The sequence below is a fragment of the Strongyloides ratti genome (assembly GCF_001040885.1).
Source record: "Strongyloides ratti genome assembly S_ratti_ED321, chromosome : X".
NCBI lineage: Eukaryota > Metazoa > Nematoda > Chromadorea > Rhabditida > Strongyloididae > Strongyloides > Strongyloides ratti.
Window position 1 is genome coordinate 213,328 of NC_037309.1, and position 22,348 is coordinate 235,675.

Sequence of the window (22,348 nt, forward strand, 5' to 3'; positions counted from 1 at the left end):
TTATGTAGACAAAAATTATATCAATGGCAAAAAAGTGATGGTAAAATTTAATGTACATTAAGTTACTTTTTTTCGTACAAAAAAAGCATAATATTTTAATATTATGACAAAAAAAAAGTATTTTTTATTAATTTTTTTTGTTGATAAAAATTTTTATCATTTTTAAATAAGAATATTTTAAAATAATTGTAATTGATAGGTGAAATGAAACAAGATTCTTTTTGAGTTAATTTTGAATGACATTTAGCTTTTTTTTTGTACAAATAAGAAGATAATTTATCAATAGATTTAATTAACTTTTTATTTTATAATGTTTTTAAAGATATACTTTCACAAAGAAGTTAATACAAAAGTTAATTATAAAATTTAATTTAATTTAATTAACATAAGAAAACAATTATTTATAAAGAGAAAAAATATTTTTATAACAAAATATATTAAAGATTTTATTTTCTTTTTAATGCAATAATTAATAGTTTAATTTAAATAAATAATATTTCATAATAAACAGTAATCAAATATACTTTTTTCTTTGTTAGAATACACATATAACAACAGACTACGTTTAGCTAACTTTTTTTTTTATATATATATTACTATAAAAATATTTTAAAATTTTTGTTAATTGAATATAAATATATATAGTATAAAACAAGTTATTTTTAAGAAAAAGTATAAAATTAATAAGTTAGAATAATAAGTTAATGTGGAAAATTTTTTAATTTTTTAAATATTTTTTTAAATTGGACAATTTTATTGTCATTGAAAAGTTTTGCGACTGTCATCTCAAGATTTTGGCCTACTCTTTTAAATCTTCTTGTACCTCCTAGTGGTAGAATTGTAGGATCCATTGATGGATGAACTTGCATATATGTTATATTTAATGTTAGAGCATTATTTGTTAAAGTTCCTAATTCAACAATATTTAATCCTTCATTACTAGTACTTAGTAATGCTCCTTCTAATGGATTAGAGTTTGGTTTTAATGTTAAAAATCCATGAGATATTCTTACATCATTACCAACAACTGACATACTTCTAAAAATATATAAATTTTAATAATATTATTGTTGATTGATTATAAAAAAAAATAAAAATGACTAAACATACGTTACATTTAAAGAGGGTGGTCCAAACATTGGAACTTCAGCTGGCATAAAATTTATTGTCTCTTCATATGCACCATCATACATATCAGTTGGATAACGTAATCCTTTGGATGCTTGTGAATACCAACTTCCTAAGATAAATTGAACTGGCTCTAATGCTGGTGCTAATGGAATTGGTGTAAGTTTAATTGAAGGGTCTGGTATACATGTATTACAACTAACTGCACAATTGATATCAAAAAAGTTTGTTTGACTTCTAACAACCTCACATTTTTCTTCCATAGCCCATCTATCACAACTTTTATAAATATTTCGACATCTTCCTAAAATTTATGATTAATATATTATTATTTTTTTTATCATATATATATATACTATAATATAATATTATAACATACTGTGACAATATTTTCCCATCCATCCTTGTGTACAGGTACATCCAATATTACCAGGAATACATTTTCCTCCATTTAAACATGGATTTCTATCACATTGTTCTTTAGATAATCGTTTAATAACAACAATTGATTCTTCTATTAATAATTAAAAAAAAAAAATAAATATATTAAAAAAAAAATATAAATTATTATACCTGACAAATATGTATATATCAAAAGGGAAATAATAGTATATAGAAGTAAAAATTTTAAATTATGAATGATAAACATCTAAATATGTCTGTTACATAAAGATTGATCAAAATAAATTGTATTTATATCAAATGTATTAATAATAATGTTTCATATATATATTTAAATTTCTATTAAAATCACTATTTAAGATAATTAATATAAAGAAAAGAGTGAAATTATTAGTTGTTCTCTTTAACCGGTCATTATTTGATTAAATATATCTTTATATATATATATATATATTTTATAATGGTGGCTGGCTGCAGGGCAACAATATATAATTAACAAAGGCATGATATAATAACCACAATAATAGAAGAAAAATAAATTTTCTCTTTAAGAAAACTAACTTTATATGGTAAAATTTATTTTATTTTAACTATAAAATATCTACTTATTTTATGAAACGTGAATAATTTATATATGTGATAAAGATAAAAAAAAAAATTTATTCATACATTTATTTATAATACAAATTTTGTTATTTTATAAAGAATAAATAAATCAAAACATGTTACTGATTTATAGTAAATCATTATAATATCAATTTTTTCTACTCTTATATATGGATCCTTTTACAATTAATATAAAATAATTTCAAAGATGATTTTTTTTTTATAATTTGTATTATATTAAAAAAACATCTTACAAATTTGAATCACAAATTAATAACTAGTCATAAGAGTAAAAAAAATATGAAAAAGATTTTTGAAGACATTTTAAAATTTTATTATTGTATCATTATTAACTAAATAAAAAAATTATAATGTTAAAAAGATTTTTATATTAGCTAATTAAATTCTAAAACTTTCTTATATAATGATTCTTCAAAAAAATTATTTATATTATTTTTTGACAAATAATTGTAAAAAAAAAGACTGTTCTAAAGTTTAATAAAACATTTTTTTTTCTTTATTTTTCTCTTTAACTATACAGTTGAATATTTATAATAACCTTTATTAAAATGGAAGAATATTTATAGAATTTAAATTAGGTTCATTAATGAAAGAAGTGTAAATAAAAATTGAGGAAAAAGATCTTTTTGACATATTCTTTTAACTAATAATATTTCTTTTAACGAAAAAAAAAAGAAGAAAAAAATTATTTTTGTTACTAATAATAATGATGAAGAGAGACTTAAGTCAAGATACCATGTATAAAAATTCATTAATCCAAAGAAAAGGATCATTTAAACATTTTGTAACTAAATCTGTTTATGCACAACAAAAAGCTATTAGAAGAATAATGTCATTTAAAAATTGTAAAAGTATATGTTATCCTGATGAATCACTAAGAAAAAGGTAAATCACACATAAAAGTTTCATATAAATTTTCTTTTTTTTATAATATTATAAAGAAGTCTTAGTAAATTATTTGATACAAGATATTCATTAAAAGAAATTTATATTAATCCATATATTAAAGAAATTGGTATTAATAATTATTATCATAGAGGAAGTGCTCCAGAAATAATGAATAAATCTTTTGTAAATCAACAAACAAAAATATTAATATTAGATAAATTTTTTGAATATAATCAATATTGTCATCATTTTGGTAAGTTTATTTTATTTTTTTTTATATTTTTTTTATAAATTATTTATTATCGTACATATGTTTACATAATATTAATATATTATTACTAATTACAATGTCATTCATCATTATTATTAATATTAAATTTTTCATAATCTTAAGTAAAAATTTTTTCTATCTAAATACATAATTCATATAAAATAAAATAATTCTCAAAACATCGTTTATTGAAATTTCTCCTTCTTCTTATTAAAAGAGGTATATATCCATTTGAAAAATGTATGACTGTTTTAGGTTTCTTTTTTCATTAGATACACCTTTATAGAAAGTCTAAGGGATTAGGTGAAGCAATCTTAATATATATAGACGATTAAATAAAAATTTTTTCAATAAAAAAATGTTATAAATTAATCTTTTATTTATATTTTTACTTTATCATACATCAGTTTTAAATTGTATAAAAGAAGATAATCATTATATTTTTTTTAATATTAACAATACGATTAGGTGTTATAAATATATATAAGTGGAAAAATATTTTTACAACTTTAAAACTATATATACAATTTTTTTTATAGTATAAAAGAATCTTTAGGATACTAAAAAAAAAAAATTCTTATTTGCTATTATTTCTTTATTCTATATAAAAAAAAATATTTTTTATTATTTATATAATATATTATATTGAAACTATTTATTCAATATAATTATTGTATAAAAAGGTATCAATTTAGAATGTCCTTGTCATGGCAATTTCCAAATAAATTTTATTCAAATCGTCATTACAATATTTTACATTCTCAAGTACCAAGTACTCCAGGTGATTTATTTTTGATGTATATTTTGTGTTAGTTGTAATGTCATTTTATGTTTTGTAAATAGTTAAAAATGTATTTATATTTGCTTATAAATTTTACTATTTCTCTATCTATCACTTATAATTTTAAGTACATCTTTATTTTTAAAATTTTTTTTATATATTTCCTTTTAAATTATAATTACATCTTTTTTTTTATATTTTGTTATCAAAAGTATTTAAAAAGATGATAAACTTTTGTCTTTTTTTTTTATAAGAATATATGGAAATTTAAAAAATCAATTTGAAATGTTTATCATAACAAAAACTATTTAATTTACTTCTAACAAATAGACAATAACTAACTATTCAATTAACTAAATGTAATTTAAAATTTTAATTTCATATTGATTAATTATACTAGAATAAATAATTAAGTAAAACATTAAACTTAGAATGACTATAATTATTTAATTCTTCATATTAGTTATATTTTTATTATATATCTAATAAAATAAATAAATATTTTAATTTTTATAATATATTGTAAAACATTTATTTAAAATAAATATATCTTTTCAATAATTGATCAAGTGACCTCGAAGAAAAGAAGATAAATTAAAGAGATAAAAACTTTTTATAAACTATTGTTATACTTAATAATATTTTAAATATCTATGTTATAAAAGTATAAATACCATCTTTATACATAAAAACTTTTTACATTTCCTAATATCAAAATATTCTTTTACTTTTATCTATTATATTATATTCAAAGTATTTTTTTATTCTTATCCTACATTTCTTATATTAATTATTGTATTAAAAAATAATATGTTAAAATATGGATTATATATTTGTTTTGTGCAATTAAATTTTTTTCCACTATCTTTTTTAGTACATCAGTATATTAAGTTGATTATTAGATAATCACAAATAGATTTGTAAAAATATTTATTAAAATTTGTTTATAAAATACATATAATATATCTTTTTTAGCTGTATTTTCGTGTCTGATAAAACCTTACATGATAAGTGTAGAAAAAAATCAAGGAAACAAAGATGTTATCTCTGTCAAACCAAGTATAACTCATGCATTAGCTACTCAAGTTTTAGCACAAAAATTAGACAATTTTGATGATCTCAAAAATAATAGTAATTGGCAAGTGAAAAAATATCTTTATTTTTAAATAAATTTTTATTATTATAATCTTTTAGTAGTATAGATAGTATCTCAGGATCATATAATACTACTTTATCAGGTAAAAATTTAAAATTAATATATTTAATTTATAATATTTCTAGGAAGACAATATGATTTACAAAATATTATTTCTGAAAAATCATCAAATACATCATCATTTAGATATGTCAAAACACTAAAATCACCGGAATCATTTGGTAATATACAACAAAATATTTTAATATTAATAGGTTTGTTAACTTAAAAAAATATTTATTTTTTTACATAATTAAATAAATTTTTTTTAAGAAGCTATTACTGCTGTTGAAGTAGATGATATTGATACTTTGAAAACATTAATATCAAATAATGATTTTGATGTTAATATTTCATTAAAAAGTGGATTATATCGTGAATTTAGACAAAAAATTGGTTTATTAGATGTGGCATTAATGTTAGGACATTATAAATGCGCAAATTTATTATTGGAAAGTGGCGCAACAATTAAACAAGATAGTAAGTTTATCATAAAATATTTTAAATTAATGATATTAATCTTATTATTTTTTTCTAGTCGACATCGTAAATCGTAGAAAAATTGTTAGTGAAGTAAAAAAAATTTTTGAAGATAAAAGAAAATACTTTTTAGAAAAAACAAATGATAAAAAAAATGTAAATTATTTAATATAGTGCACTATTGTTGTATAATTAATTTTAAATTATTCATCTTTTTTTTAGGAAGATGAAAAAGAAGTATATCATTTTGTTGAGCAGTCAAAACTTATTAAAAAAATGGAAGAAGTTTTAGGGCAAGATGAAACTACAGGTCATGTTATTGATGCTAGAGTTTATGTAAGCTCCTCCAGTACTGTATTATTTGAATTTTTTCCACCACCAAATAGTTTAGGAAATACAATTATTAAATACAAATGTAAGTATATAAAATAAATAATAATGATGATGATGTTAAATAAAAATTTTAGTAGAATGGAGTTTATCTAAAACATTTGATGAAATTATTGACTATAAAATTATATATGATCTCCGTCAATCTTCTGTTGAAATTGATAATCTTATACATGGTAATTCATATTGTTTTCGTATAACTGCAGGTTCTATTTATGGTGATGGAATTCCTATTATTGCAAATCCATGTCCTATAACAATTAGTAGTTGGGAGGATGTTGATAATATTATAATTGGAAATGATATAGAATCACATCAAGAAGCAATAAATGTGTTAACAAAGGATGTTGAAAAATTTAAAAATTCTATTGTTTGGCAAACAAGTAAGATAAAATAATTTTATTTTTTAATATATATATATATTTTATTTTAATAGTATTTCCAACAAATAATGAAGTAAATCTTAAAAAAAAATCATCAAGGTTACGTCATCTATTTTCTGCTAGTAAAAAATTTGTTAAAAATGTACAAAAAGGTATATATTTAGCAAGTATAATTTACACAACAGATAAAATTTTATGTACTGTTGATGATGCTTTACCTATTATTAGTATTGATGAAAAAAATATTAATATGTCAAAAGATGATATGAAATGGTTAATAAAATTATCAAGATGTTGGAATCAATTATATATTTTACATGATATAACAAATATTCAATCATCTAATTTTCAATTTAGAACATCTATAATTGATAGTATCAATTCAATGATTAATGCATTAGGTGTTAAAGATATTGGAACAGTTCACCATACACCTATAATTTTTGAAAAAAATGAAACTATATTTATAGTTACAGTAAGATATACATTTGATGGTCAAATATCACAAGGTTTAGCAACAAAATGGATAACTCTCAATAAAATTATTCGTAAAAAAACTAATTGCCCTGCAATTGATTTTCTTAATAATGAAATTATAAATATATTAAATTTTTATGAATCTTACCAAATACCATTAGATAGGGGACTTTATTTATGCTATTTAAAAACATTTTCAACTCTTAACTCTGTAAATTTAATTGTACCAGAAAATCTTCCAAACTCTTTACCATTTGTTTGTGTACGTGATAATCCTCATGTTTCAAAAGAAGAATGGGAATGGATACAGATGTTAAATGATTACATTCCATTTGAAGATGACAATTATTTAAATTGTTTAAATAATGACAAAGAAACAATAAATGATGTTATATATCTAAAAAGTAATGATAATATTGATAATGATAATGTAAATACTAATAATAAGAAGAAAATAGTACCTACTTATGCACAAAAACATTTTCAAGAAAAGATATATCGTTCAATACAAATATTTTTAAATGATTTAGGTATATCATCATCAAAAATGGTGGATCATCGATTATATCGTTTACGTATATTTCGCCTACATCCTGATGTTTCAATGATATTAATTGTACCAAATATAGAAGAAGTATGTACAATGGTTACAGATAATAAAAATTTAGTAGAAAATATGGAATTATTAAAAAGCTGTCAAACAATTCCAATTCCTATTTTTGAAATGCTTCATTTATCAACTTATCAACCAAAATTTATGACAACTTTTTGTCAATTATCAATATTTATTGAACATTATCTTGGTATTACACAATATGAATATCGCAAATGTATTATTGATAGGGATGAAAAAGTTTATAAAGAATTATTTAATAAATTAAATGAATTTAAAAATAAACTTGAAAATATATGGAAAAATGCAAAATGGATTTCAAATATTACAACAATAGCTCGTGATCCAAAGAAAAAAAGTTGTTTTGTAGATTTTTCAAAAATTTCTATTTCAAAAAAATCAAAAGATACTCATAAATTTAATTTATATTCTGACCCTGAAAGTAACAATAATAGTCATTTTAATGATTTAGTATGTTTTAAAATAACTATGTATATATTTAATGTATACTATTTTAGATTTCAAAGAAATTTGTTAATAATGCAACTTTACATAAATTAGGAAAAGAATATGCTTTAACTTCAAATATATTTTTAAATAACATCTCATCAGAAAGAAAAAAAAAGTCATTTAGTGAAAAAAGTAATGCTATTTTTAGTTTTGATAAACTTTTTATTAATGATAATAAAAGAAATATGTATCGTAGTTCTATGACTGAAAGACAAAAACACACAAGTCAATATTTAAAAAAAAATAATAAAGATGAATCATCTTTACGTATACGTTCAGCATCACAAGGATCTAATTTTTTTAAATTTCGTAGTAAATCTTCAAAAAGTGATATTCATGTACCAAGAAAAGGATGTTTGGCTAGAAATGATACAGCTAGTATTGTTAGTGATTATGATTATAAAAATACTATTGATATAACTTCTAAAGAAATGAAAGAATTTGGTTTACTTCGTGTTCATTTAGCATTTAGTTATTGTCAAAATATTGGTGCTTCTATAAGATTAAGAGTTACAAAAAATACAACATGTAAAGAAGTTATTAGTTTAATTGTTAAACAATTGAATCATGTCAAACCAAAAGTAATAAATGAAGGATTTTATAATACTCCGGAAAATAATATAAAAAATAATGAGATAAAAGATGATATTTATAAGGAGGAAAATTTTTGTTTAGTTGCTGTATTAGGTGGAAGAGAGCGAAGATTACGTAATGAATTTCAACCATTAAAATTATCATCACCTTGGAATAAGGGAAAATTATACATCCGTCACATAAATACACCATGTGAAGCAATTATGTGTGGTAATGAAGTTTTAGTTTAAAATAACGATAATTTCTATAATTTTTTTTAATAACATTAAATATGTTTTACTAAATAATTGGTTTTTTTTTTATTTTTGGGAGTACATTGTAAAATATGTAAAGTAATGGTATTAATTAACCTTTTATATTTTTTTTTATATTTTATAATTTTTTTTTAAAACAAATTGATAAAATTTTATTTAATGTTAGTTTATTTAAAATTCAATTTCCGTTTTCTATTTACATCATTTGATTCCATCAAAATATATCTTACTTTAAACCATAAAATTTTTTTTTATTTAAATTATTGTTTACGGTAATGCATGGTTTATAATTATAATTCATACTTTTATTAGTTTTTTTTTTTTGCTTTTTTACAAAGGGTTTAAAACAATTATCTTAAATATATTTTATATAATGCATTATTTTGTATATTTTTAAATAGTAAAAATAATAAATGATATACATATGCATAAGTTAGTAATTTAACCATCTTTTAATTTTATTTTGCCATACAAAGTGACCAAAGTAGCTTCTTTAAACATTTATATTTCACTTGTTTTATAAAGTTTTTTTTTTTATAAAAAAAAAAGAAATTGTTTTAATGCCATCTTTATATTATACTTTTTAACAAAAACAGTAACATTATTTATTTTATTTTTATAATTTTAATATATTTTTATATAAAAAAAATATTAAGAAATGAAATAGAATATTAAATTTATTATTCAAATGTTCTTTGTGTAATAATTAAAATTTAAAAAAGTTATTTTGTTTTAAGTGCAGAATTTTTTTTTTTTGCCTTAAGAAAGTATTTTTCTTCAAATATATTATTTTTGACTTATAAATAAATTTCAATAGTATAAATTAGCAGAATGGACATAAATTAATTATTTAAAAGACAATGAAGACTTAAAAAATTTCATTTATATTTTAAATAAATAGAATACATTTTTTTATGCATTTTATATTAATATATAATTCATTGTTAAGAATTTGTATTTTTTGTACTTTTAAAGGAAAAAAACATAAACTAAAACTTTACGATATTTTAAAAGTAATATTAATCTTATTAAAATATAATATAACAGAAACTATGCCGTTTTTTTAAACAAAAAAATATAAGTTAATTGTATAATAATATATTTAACAAATTACCTTAAACATTATGTATAACATTATAATTAATATCAATTGATAATAATTATAAAAAAAATAAATAAAAAAGATTAAAATATTCTTTTTTTTTTAAATTAAAAATATCTTTTTTTTTGTTTTTTTGTATTTCTATTTCCATCATTTTTATGTAATATCGTTTTATTTCATGTAAACAGAAATATTATGTCATTTCTTCTAAACTTTTTATCTTAATGATTCTCATTTTGGTTGTAGAAAATAATATTTTTAGCAATTTTTATAAATTTTAATTATTTATGAATGTATATAGCAATTTGATTTATCAATTAATTTAATATGTATTTACATACGTTAAATATTTTAAAAATAGCATTTTTAAAATATTTTTATATTTTATCTTTTATATAAAATTAAATTTTACTAGAAGATTCTTAGTAATTTAACTAATATTGTTTTAAAAATAAATATAACAAACGACTTAAGGTAACAATATTGAAAATATATCTATTTTTTATAATAATAAATATCTTTTGACGTCAGACTTTAATTCATTGTAAAATATAATTAATTTTATACTTAAAAACGTATTTAGTAAAAGTTCTTTTTTTTTAAATTACAATTTAGTAATGATTCCTACAGGTAAAAAAAATATTTTTATAGTAAAAAAAAAATTTTTTTTTATTTAAATAAATTATATCTTTAAAAAAAATTTATATCAACAATTTGTATAAAAGAATTAAATTATTTCATCATGTTTTTAAAAATGAATAAAAAGTTTTGACGTTATTAATGACATCAGAAATAAAATTAATAACAGTGCTATTTTCATATAACTTACCATTTTAAAACTGTTATTTTAGTTATCATTATAAATTCCATGATGATTAAAAATTTTTCTCCTCTGAATGAAAAAATAACATTTTTTAATTTTAATTCTATCATGGGTAATGAACTAAAAAATTTTTTAACTTTAAGTACATTATAAGTATAAAAATTCAATTAGTTAAATTTTTTTAATTAAAAAAATAAATGTTCGTAATTTGTTTTTTTTTTATTAAGTACCATTTTTATTTAAAAACATAGATGTTTCTCATTTTTTTTATCTTGATAAGTCTTTATGTGTTATTTGATATAAGTTATATAAAAGCCATATTATTTAAAATATGTCCAGTTTATTATTTTATTTTTTACATAATAAAATGACATATATAGTATAGTATATTCACATTTTTTTTCGCTTTTTTTAGTTGAGATAACTTTTGTGAAAATATTTGAAGTCAAAGATATATTAAAATTTACTATTAATATTTTTATCAGAGGTATCCACTTTCTTTTACCACCCATACAATTGCCTTTGATTGACATACATAATCAGGATTATTTTTGTGTATTATTTTAATAAGCACAATTTTTATCATTTTAATAAACAACCCCTGTATTATTTATATTAAAACTTATTTCTCATATTTGTATCAAATGTCATATTTTCAGGTGGGAATAATTGTAGTTTAATAATGACATACTTTTAAAAGTTAATATTAACTTACATAATTTTTTTAAGTTTAAGAAATGTTTATTAATTCAATTTATCTAAAATAAGCTTATGACTTTAAGTAAAATATTTTAAAAATGTTTCTTACCCATGTAAAATAATTTTTGCAAAAACCAATTATAAAATATATTTATATTTTGAACTTTATTTTTTCACTAAAAAAATATTAAATTATTTAAGAGAAATAAAAAAAAATATAGATTAATATTTTTGTTTTATAAATAGAATTTCGAATAACCAACATTATTTTATAAAGTATTGTTTTATCATAGAAAATAAAATTATTTTTATAATTATTAAATTATTTTTTAAAAATAATTTGCAAAAGATATTATTATTTAAAATTACTTATTTTTCTCTTTTATTAATTTAATATTTTTTAAAAAAACATTAAAAAAAACAATTTAATTATGCGATTTTAGATAAATTAATGTTTTTAATGTACTTTTGTTAATAAATTTTAATATTGTTTTTTAGATTGACTTCTCATACCATTATTTGATGTTTAAATAAATCAGCTTTTTAATTTAGTTTCTTTTTAATATCATAAAATACATATACATATATATTTTGATTAATGGTAAGATTTCTACAAATTCCATAAATTGATGCATTAAAATTTCGGAAATATAAGTACTTGAATCTCATTTAATTAAATTAGTTTAAAAGATATCATTACTTTCCTTCATTTGAAGCGTCATCTTTTAAATATATACATATACTTATACTAAATAACCCCCCAAAAATATATGAATACTCATAATAATTTAACTTAAAAAAATATATAAATTTAATAGGAGCATGTGTGATGGACAAATATTAAGACACTTAAATAAATTACATTTATTACAAATATTGTATAAATTTTTTTTTAAAACAACTTATTAATTAGACACTTATCTATTTTATTTATATAAACCAACTAAAAAAACATTAGTATGTTACTTTAATTTCTCAATATAATTTTTTTTTTATAAAGAAAATCTAAGTTATATGGAATCGAATATTAAAGAATCGAGGAGGGCTTCACTACCTGCTATTAGCAGGACACCGAAGTCTTCAAATAGACTTATAATACCTCAGACATCTTTTAATGCACAAACATTAATTGAAGAAATAGCAGAATTTGATTTAGATCCTCCATATATATCTCAGCAGACAAGTTCAAGGTAATAATAAATATTTAATATAACATAAATATATATATATATATTAATTTATACTTTAATATACTAATAAACTAAATTAAAAAAGATTATTTATATTAAAATTTGTTATATAGAAAATTTCTAATTCCATTTCATATTACTCATTTTATGTTAATCGTAAGGAGAAAATTTTAATTATGTAATTTTAAATCTTTTATAATTTATAAAATTTTATAAAAAAAAAAAATAGTTTGATATACTAATAGGAGTAATATAAAAATTAAATTATAAATATATATATATATATAAAGATTTTTTAAAATTATGTATTCAATATAAAATTCTTAAAATATATTAAAATACTTATTACAAATCTATTTTTAGTGCTGAAACATCTCCAAATATATTAAGTCCTGGTAAAAAACCTTTATCTGCTAAGTTATATCGGTATGTTATTTGATAGAAAAGAAAAAAAATTTTTTTTTTTTCATTACACTATAATGTATATTTCCAATAACAATAATATATATATTTTTTCCTTTTTTAGTAAACATCTTAACATTGGAAGAATGCATAATTACAGTGATGATTTTGATAATTTTTGTGATTCTTCAACTTCTCAAAAGAAAATAGATGGCAAAATGTGTGGAAATCAAAACATTTCTACTAAGATGAAAATTGAAAAGCAAAAAGGTTTAAATTTAAAAAACTTTATTATATCTAAAAAAGGAAAAATTATAGAAAATAAAACTCCTATTGATAATGGTATATAAAAAATATTTATTTTAAATGTTATTATTAAAACTTATTTTTATAGACAAGAATCGCCGTGCCACTTGCCCGGAGATATGGCTTAGTAGTGATAGTGATTCTCATGACATTAATAAAACTATACTAAGAATATATGGACTTAAAAATGTTGGGAAACATACATTGACAAATAAATTAGCTTGTTATGCTTATCCTCATAAATATCCACCAGCAGAAGAACCTAAATGTTTAAATCATAAAAAAGAATATTTTTCAAGAAAGCTACAATTTTTGCTAAATACCAAACTTCATGAATTAGAAATAATTCAAGGTTCAGCTTTAGAATCTGAACCATTTCAAAATATTTTAAATTTATACATGGTAGTGTATAGTATTGATAATAAAGAATCTTTTAATGCAGCAACACAAACAATCAGTCGTTTAGTAGAGAATAATCGTAAAAATAATCTTATACAAATAATATTAGTTGGTAATAAAATAGATTTACAAAGAAAAAGGAAAATTTCTAAACTAGGTATGATTAAATATTGTAAAAATAACTATTAATAATTATATATATTATAGAAGGAAAAACTATTGCAAGAATTTATAATTGTTCATTTATTGAAACATCCTTATTACTTGGTGTTAATATTGATATATTATGGAAAAAAATATTACGAAATATTCAAAGATGTCAAGGAAATGAAGAATCATTCATTAGTCGACTTATTAACAATGGAAGACGTTTTACCAAATCATGTGAAGAAATCGTGGCAAAATTAACTTTTCAAAATGACTCACCTACAAATTCAAGATCGTCTCAAGTTTAAAATCTATTCAGCATAACATGATTTGATAATCTATACTATGAACTTTTTTTTATAATTCATTTATTTGATAACTATTACCTTTAATATTATGTTTTAATAAATTTGTAATTGTTTAATTATCAAAGATTGTAAATTTCCATTTTGTTTTATGTGAAAAGACAGTTATCAATAAAAGTTAATATATTTTAATATTTTCATTTAATGCTCGCCGCATGACTCATAAGCCAAAATTAATATAGAAATATATATTTAAAATTTAAAAATATATATAACCAAAAATTTAATGAGAAATTTTTTGAATATTTAATTTTTTCTGAACTAAAAAAATACGCTAATGCGGAAAATACAATAACTTCTTAAAAAAGTTACGTCTTTATATAATAATTGTAACAAAAATTGTAAACTTTATTTGTTGCAACATTGTAACTTAAAGTAATTTTTAAGTAAAATATGATATAAAGGTAAAAAATGTTGAGTTAAAACAATTTTGATGCTAGTTTTTTTTCTGTAAAGATAAGTTGTGAAGTTAGATATGATAATTAAAATATAAATATATAATGTAATATAATTTAAAGCGTTCCTAAAAAAGCATTTATTAAAAAAAATGTCTGTAATTATATTTTTTACAGCTTGAGCATTGTATCATACTTATATCACTTTTGTCCTTGAGTTACTTTTAAATTACTTTAACATTTTTAATCTTTTAAACTTATTTTCAAACTTTAATTAATTATAACTTTGTAATAAAGTAATATTTACATTACAATACCTAGGACAAAAATTGTTTATTTATTACTGCTCTTTTGAAAGAAATAAGTATCCTCAAAAGTGGATAATTTATTATTGAAATTTAAGCAAAAAATATCTTTTAATTTTTAAAAACTTTATAACTTTTTCAAAAAAAAACATTTATTAAAAAAAATCGTGTGTGGTATTTTTATTATCTACATTTCTAGCACTTTATCATACATATATCATTTTCTTTTATTGAAATATTTGAAAATACATGTAAAACAAATTTAACAAATTTATCAATTTTGTATTTTTTCCCTTTTGATTAATCTTAAATTTCTTAAATATAATTTTTTCAAAATGACAATAGAAAGATGAATTTTATGGTTTTTGATCTTCTTTCGAATGAGATAAGTAACGTTAAGATAAAAATCATTCGTTCTTAAGATATAAACTAAAAAATATATACTGGTCTTTTAAATTACTTTTTACATTTTAAGGTATAAAAATATATGAAACACTGATAAACTTCCTTAGGAATAAAATAAATTTAAAAAAAATTATATTATTATAGTTATAAGTAGACAAAAAACAACTATTAATTAGTATAAAGTGTAATGATAAATAAACTAAGCAATCAAATAAGATATTTTAAAATTGATAATAACACTTGGTAAATAGTGTTTTATGCAAAAAAGAAGTCATTAATCAAAATAGTTTATAATAAAGGGCTTCATTTTTTTAAATCTTTGTATATTAACTTACTAATTAAATACCTTTTATCTTCTTTATTAAATAAGACTAGTAAGTTTTCCCGGTATATTTTTTTCTTAATAAAAATATCATCGTTCTTTTAAAAGTTAATAGAATCTTTATGTGTGAAAATAAAATTTAAAAAAAACAATAATTTAATTTTAAGAAAAAAATTTTTTTTTTCTACAGAATACTTTTTATGTGGTGCTTTTATTAATTATTAAATATTTCCTTTATTAAATTATCATTTTTTTTTAATTGTACTTATTAATTTATATTATTCCCACGAAAATTGAATTGGAAAATTGCTTTATATATATATACGTATATATTTTATATTCTTTAAACTACAGAAAATTCAGTAAAATAAAAAAAAAGTACATAACTAACAGAAAAATATAATTTGGCGCGTTATTCACACGCGCTATTTAATTTCATTATAAAATAATGATTATGTTTAATGAAACGCATGATTATATTTTATTGTCTTCATACATCATTTTGCTTAGTCACCTTTTTTTAAAAAGATTCGTTAATCTTTTTTATTTCATACATTGTTATTTTACAATTCGTTTTAAGACTTTAAAGTTTGTTAACTCTATTTCACAATATTTAGTTTAACAATTTAACCAAATTTTTTTAAAGTAACTTATATTTTTGATAATATTCAGAAAATTATAGTGATATATTGCTAAATATTATATGTATATAACTTTGTTCAACTCTATTTTTTAACTTTTTAAGATTGTAACTAATTAACTAAATTCCAGTAAAGTAACTTTTTATTTTCAATGATATTGGAGAAGTGGTGATTTATTTTATATTAACTATTATATATAACTTCGTCATACAACTTTTAATAATATTTTTTACATCAGCTGTTAAATTTTCTAAATCAAAATATTTTTCAGATTCTTTTAATATATTCACATGGAAAAGGCTGTAAAACAAAGAACTAAAAAAGATAAAGCTAAAAACAAAGATGTTATTGAGGAGTTAGGACCTGCACCATTACCAATACGTGGTAGACAAGATTATTATATAAAACCACATGTTTTGAACGAAGAAAATACTAATGAGACATGTAAGTTTTCTTTCTTTAAATTTATTATATGAAATAATTTTAAGGTAAGGAAACAGAAATTAGAAAAGACTCTACAACTGTAATTGCATCTGCACCCGCAATAGATGAAGGTATTTTAAAAATCATATTTTCATAATTAGGTTATATTTCAGATGAAACTGATGTTATAAAATCACCTGATAAAGTGAACGACCGATATCAGCCAAAATACAATATTAGTAACGTTGATAATGTCATATCAAATTCTCAACTTTACCCTCAATTAAGTAAAGAGATTTGTAATAATAAACCGTTTGAGGATATTAAACATTTAAAAGAGGACAATTCTTGGTATGCTGAGGAATCTTCACCATATCGTTCTTTGGTGCATGAGGAAAATTTTATTAAGGAAAAAATGGTTGAAAAAGACGCAATTCATTATGAAATTAATAATTTATTGATGGCATATAAGGATTTAGAAGTCTTAAGAAATCGCTACAATTTACATGGCATCGATGAAGCACTTCATTTAAATCAACATATCGTACAAATAATGCAAGATGATTTGTTTCCTAGAAGTATTTTTATTCAAGGTCTTTTGGAAAAATTTCGCCAATATAGTATAGATAACATTAATGCAATTGTTGATAATCAAATGAATGTTATAAATTTACAAAATTCTGAAAAGGATGTATGGAAAGAGGAGATAATTAATCAAGATGTTACGGGGATATGTGGACATGGTAGTAAATGTAATGGTATTGTTACAATATCCAATTTTGTATTTCAACAAGAAGCTTATAATAAATTCTGTAACGTGACAAACGATACATTTAATCATGAATTTAATAAATTGTATCCACTAGAAATTGGTATTCAAAGTTTGGTAACTCAAATAGAATGGTGCTTACATCGTATTATGATAGATTTTGATGCTGAAATAAGAACACAATCAAATATACTATCAATAACTAATAACACAAATAATAAAGTAGATAAAAGTATAAGAAAGGAGATTCGTAAAATACTAGCATGCCTTTTCTTACAACTTCGAAAACCGGTAGTGAGTAAAGACTATTCAAATTATATAACTAAATGGATAAAAATGACTGTCGCAATATTAAGCAAATGTATAGATGTTTCAGATCAAATCGCAATTATTACTCATCTCTTACGGTTACCCGGTGAATTGTATGAAGGTGCTACTGATCTTATAGTTCCGTGTTTAACAAATTGTTCATTTGATCAGTCAATTACATATTTTGGACTACTTATATCAACGTTAATGAAACAAGTATATAATAGAGAGGAGTTTTTATCGGAAATTGGTATTACATCTGTGGATGAGGATGATTTTTTAGTTATAAATGAGGATTCAAATATTGAGAATCCAGTAAAGTTACAACAATCAGTTCTTATAAGTATTTTTGATAAATTTAAAATAGACGATTTAATTGGTGGACATCAAAAATTATTTATTACAAAATATGGTGATCCATCATTTCATTTAAGTATTTTTACAAATTTTTATTATTTAGTAACTTTATTGGGTGAAGGGTTAGATAATTATTCGGGGAGATATGATTATAAAGATTTTATGATAAGGATAGCTCATATGCAAAAAGAAATAATATATTGGTTATATAGTTTGTATGGTGCATCACAAAGACAAGAAAATTCTGAGTATTGTAATTTAATTAAAGCTGATTTATCTAAGTTGATGGTATATTTTTTTTATAAAATAGCAAATACTGATTGTCCAATAATAGGACAAGTATTAGTTGGATTACCTTTAGATGGAATGTTTATTGTTGATATTTATAAACTTAATTTTATACTTACAACAGATATGGATAAATTAAAATTTAATAATCTTTTTGATGGAAAATTTATTGATTGTATGATTGAGAAAAGGAGGAAAAAAAAGTGGGGTGATTTATTTTGTGAAATGAATAAAGAAATAACAGTTAATGATGCATGTTATTTTAATGCTCTTGCTGAAGTTGTTAGTAATTTGGATTTTGTTGACATTAGTTTTGTTGAACAAATTTTAGAATCATGTATGATTGATAGTTTGAGTAGAGAATTATTTTCAAAGACAGGATCAGAAATGATATCTTCAATGTTAATGAATAAACCAGAATGTTTTAAAAGGATACTTGATTTTATTGGTAGAAGGCATGCAGACTTGAATTCATATGCTTTAGATATTTTTAAATGTTCAAATTTATCTGGTGTTATTCCAAGTATTGAAATAGTCAATCAACTTGGTAAATGGTTGATATTATTTGATATATCCCATCCTGTTGCTAGAGTTTCTATCTCTGTTTTAAAATCAGTTAATTGGAGAAATTGTTATAAGAATGAAGAATTTGAATTGTATGACTGTGTTGGTAAACTTTTAGGACAGTTGCAGCTTACTAAATGTGCTTCAATAAATAAAAAAATTGCTAAGGGTTCATTAAACATTACTAAACAGGTAGAAAATAATATATATTTAGAGTTTAATAATTTTTTATGGGATATTTGTTTACGACTTCCACAATTACACATTTCATTTCCTTATAATGATTCAGATGATGTCATTAATTCTCCCATTAGTCAATTTTTACATATAATGAGAAATTGTATGGATACAATAGAAAATTTTAAAACATATGGTTATTTTTATTTAGAGGAATTACATAAACAAGGATGTTATCAGGCTGTAGCTATAGTCATTGGAAGATTATTATATCAGTTTAATGTACAAATTATTATAAATTTTAATAACAAAGAATTTTTAGGAATGTTTGAAGCAATGTTAACATCAAATGATACCTATCTTGCATTTTCAATGATTGGATTTGGTGCCAAGTTTCCAACAAATATAGTTCATTTTTTTAGAAATATTATTCTATTATATTTGCACTTGCTTGTTACAAAAAATTCAACTAAAAAAGAGATATATAATTATATGATATCAGTTTTAAAGTTGTTATCTCTTAGAACACAAATTGATTTTTATAATACAATGGAATTCACATATATCTTTGATTGTTTTGTTCGTTATTATATTACATTTGGTTTAAATGATTTTTCTTTTGATGAGGAGTTTGAAAAAGAACTTTTTAATATTTATATGGATAAAACGTTTGAAAATAAAAAAAAAATTGAAGGATCGATGTTTGGATTCATGAAATCATATGAAATGCCGTTATTTTATACAAAAACACCTAATTGTGATGTTTCAGAATATATTTTATTGTCAATTTATTCAAGACGTACACGTGAATGGCAGGATATGTTTTTTGAATATATAGCAAAAGGTAAATCACCAGAAGCATCAATAGTAAAAGTTAAAAATAGACTTAAACTAGATATAAATTTACATCATTTACCAATTGTGCAATGGCTTCAAATGGCTATTGATAAATGTGATGATTGTCTAATTTATCCATGGATATTACAAACACTTTTGTATCAAATTTTTGAATATAGGCAATTTTTTATAATTATATCAAAAAATACTTTTATTGAACAATTGTTCAAAAATTTTACAGATGTTGTATTACCAAAGGTCATAAAAAATGTTAGCAATAAAAAATTGAAATGTCAATATGAATTATATTTGCAATCATTTTTAGAAAAAAAATTTATTATAAAGGGTGAGTATTCAGATTTACAACTTATTGATATATGGAAATCAAATAACAATGGAAATTCTATTATGACAAACATAGACTTAACAGAATATATTGAGGAATCTTCACGAACTTTTGATTATTCATTAAAACGTTTTGAATTAGATTGTTATAATAGACGTGATAAAATGCACCATCAACCAAAATGGTTAAAATATAAAAATAATTGGATTGGATTGTTTGAACAATATAATAATTTTGATACATCGCATTCGTTAATGGATTTTTCTGTTTTACAATTTAGCACACAACTACCAGTATATTCATTTTATGGTAGTGGAAAGCAAGAAAATTATGTCATAGCAAATAATTCAAATTTCAATGAATCATTTATTATTTTAAAAAAATACATAAATGAATATTTTAATAGTAAAGAAAAATTGGAAGAAATATTGACAAAATATAAAAATAATGTTTTAAAAAGAATGCAACAAACAAATCAACTTATTCATGGAACATTATATTGTAAAAAACAACCATTTAAAAAATGTGATCGTCCTGTTAATATTTCTGTAAATTTTAATGTATATAAAGAAGTACCTGATATACTTAATCAAATTAATCAATTAAGAAATCAAAAAACAAGTGATATATATCGTATGAAGATAAAACTTTTCAAAGATATTGCTTCAAAACATGCACAATTAAATGATTTTATTCTTCATCTTTATCAAACAATAAATAAGTTTAATAAAAATAATTATGATGATGCCTTATGTGATAATTTACGTTACATAGGACAAAATATTTTTGAACGTATTATGTGTGATACATTAGCAGAAGAGATGTTATTTGAACCATATAATGAATTTATTGCAGATGCAATAAAATATTCAGCAGAAATTGTTTGTACTGATGATAGAGGTAAACAAAGATTTCAAGAACAACTTTTATTTTTTATATTTGGTGGATCTGGATTACTTAATCATATATTACATAAAATTTTTCAACCAGGAATGTTTAATAAACAAAGTATAACTACTACATATCAAACGATATGTGAAAAATTAAATACATTTGGTAAAACTTATGATGCTAGGCAGTGTTTAATAAGATTTACGGATATTTTATCACATGAATCTGAAGAAACATTATATAATCTTATTCCAGTAATTATAAAATTTGCTAGAAAATGTAAAAATTTTACAGAAGGAACAGAGGAACATAATCTTTTATTGATGTTTTCTGATCATCTTAGTATAATAGTTAGAAGAACACTTCCAGGATCAATATCAGTCATAATTAAAGATTTAGTAAATTCATGTGATGAAATAATTTTTCCTGATACATTAGGTACTGCATTATATGAAAAATTAAATATACCTTTGGTATTAAACAATAGAGATGTTAGTACAATTGATATGTCAATAATAAATGAATTAACAGCTTTGGATTTATTAAGATATATTAAAAATACATGTGAAAATAAAAGATCATATCATAAACAAAAATTATTTTCTGTTTTAGGAAAAAATGTTTGTATGATTAGTGATATGATAAGATTTTTATTAATTATCATGGGTCATCATTATATTAGAAATCCTTTTAATATTTCTACTGTTGATGAAAAGATGCTTATTTTATTACATGAAACATGGGATTTTTTGTTATTTCCAACAACATTTAGTGATAAAGATATACTTTCTTGGGAAGTTAATGACCAACAATTTGGAAATTTTGTAGTAAGTGTTTTTGAAAAAATAATATCGGACATAGAATATTTTTCATTTTACAGTAGAAAAGATGGA

At 20.6% G+C, this 22,348-nt stretch overlaps 4 protein-coding genes across 4 annotated transcripts; 3 read left to right on the forward strand and 1 right to left on the reverse strand.

The window, feature by feature from the left end:
* Positions 1 to 701: 701 nt before the first annotated feature.
* On the reverse strand, positions 702 to 1,777 carry SRAE_X000004200 (Epidermal growth factor-like domain and Calycin-like domain and Domain of unknown function DUF1794 domain-containing protein; the record flags this gene model as incomplete). The annotated part of the gene is made up of 4 exons (XM_024644337.1): positions 702 to 1,038; positions 1,111 to 1,432; positions 1,508 to 1,642; positions 1,702 to 1,777. 4 exons carry the CDS (start codon positions 1,775 to 1,777, stop codon positions 702 to 704), a joined length of 870 nt encoding a protein of 289 aa, XP_024509907.1.
* A 1,086-nt stretch (positions 1,778 to 2,863) lies between these two features.
* SRAE_X000004300 (Ras-association domain and Fibronectin, type III domain and Immunoglobulin-like fold domain and Ankyrin repeat-containing domain-containing protein) lies at positions 2,864 to 8,969 on the forward strand (the record flags this gene model as incomplete). The annotated part of the gene is made up of 11 exons (XM_024644338.1): positions 2,864 to 3,042; positions 3,099 to 3,298; positions 5,073 to 5,235; positions 5,292 to 5,335; positions 5,379 to 5,507; positions 5,566 to 5,772; positions 5,831 to 5,928; positions 5,995 to 6,187; positions 6,240 to 6,545; positions 6,599 to 8,106; positions 8,154 to 8,969. 11 exons carry the CDS (start codon positions 2,864 to 2,866, stop codon positions 8,967 to 8,969), a joined length of 3,843 nt encoding a protein of 1,280 aa, XP_024509908.1.
* Positions 8,970 to 12,631: 3,662 nt separating this feature from the next.
* SRAE_X000004400 (Small GTPase superfamily and Small GTPase superfamily, Rab type and Small GTPase superfamily, Ras type and P-loop containing nucleoside triphosphate hydrolase domain-containing protein) lies at positions 12,632 to 14,369 on the forward strand (the record flags this gene model as incomplete). Its single annotated transcript, XM_024644339.1, has 5 exons — positions 12,632 to 12,807; positions 13,171 to 13,233; positions 13,334 to 13,551; positions 13,604 to 14,071; positions 14,122 to 14,369. 5 exons carry the CDS (start codon positions 12,632 to 12,634, stop codon positions 14,367 to 14,369), a joined length of 1,173 nt encoding a protein of 390 aa, XP_024509909.1.
* Positions 14,370 to 16,784: 2,415 nt separating this feature from the next.
* On the forward strand, positions 16,785 to 22,338 carry SRAE_X000004500 (Ectopic P granules protein 5 homolog; the record flags this gene model as incomplete). The annotated part of the gene is made up of 7 exons (XM_024644341.1): positions 16,785 to 16,938; positions 16,983 to 17,048; positions 17,091 to 18,407; positions 18,456 to 20,397; positions 20,460 to 20,488; positions 20,577 to 22,282; positions 22,336 to 22,338. 7 exons carry the CDS (start codon positions 16,785 to 16,787, stop codon positions 22,336 to 22,338), a joined length of 5,217 nt encoding a protein of 1,738 aa, XP_024509910.1.
* Positions 22,339 to 22,348: the final 10 nt, after the last annotated feature.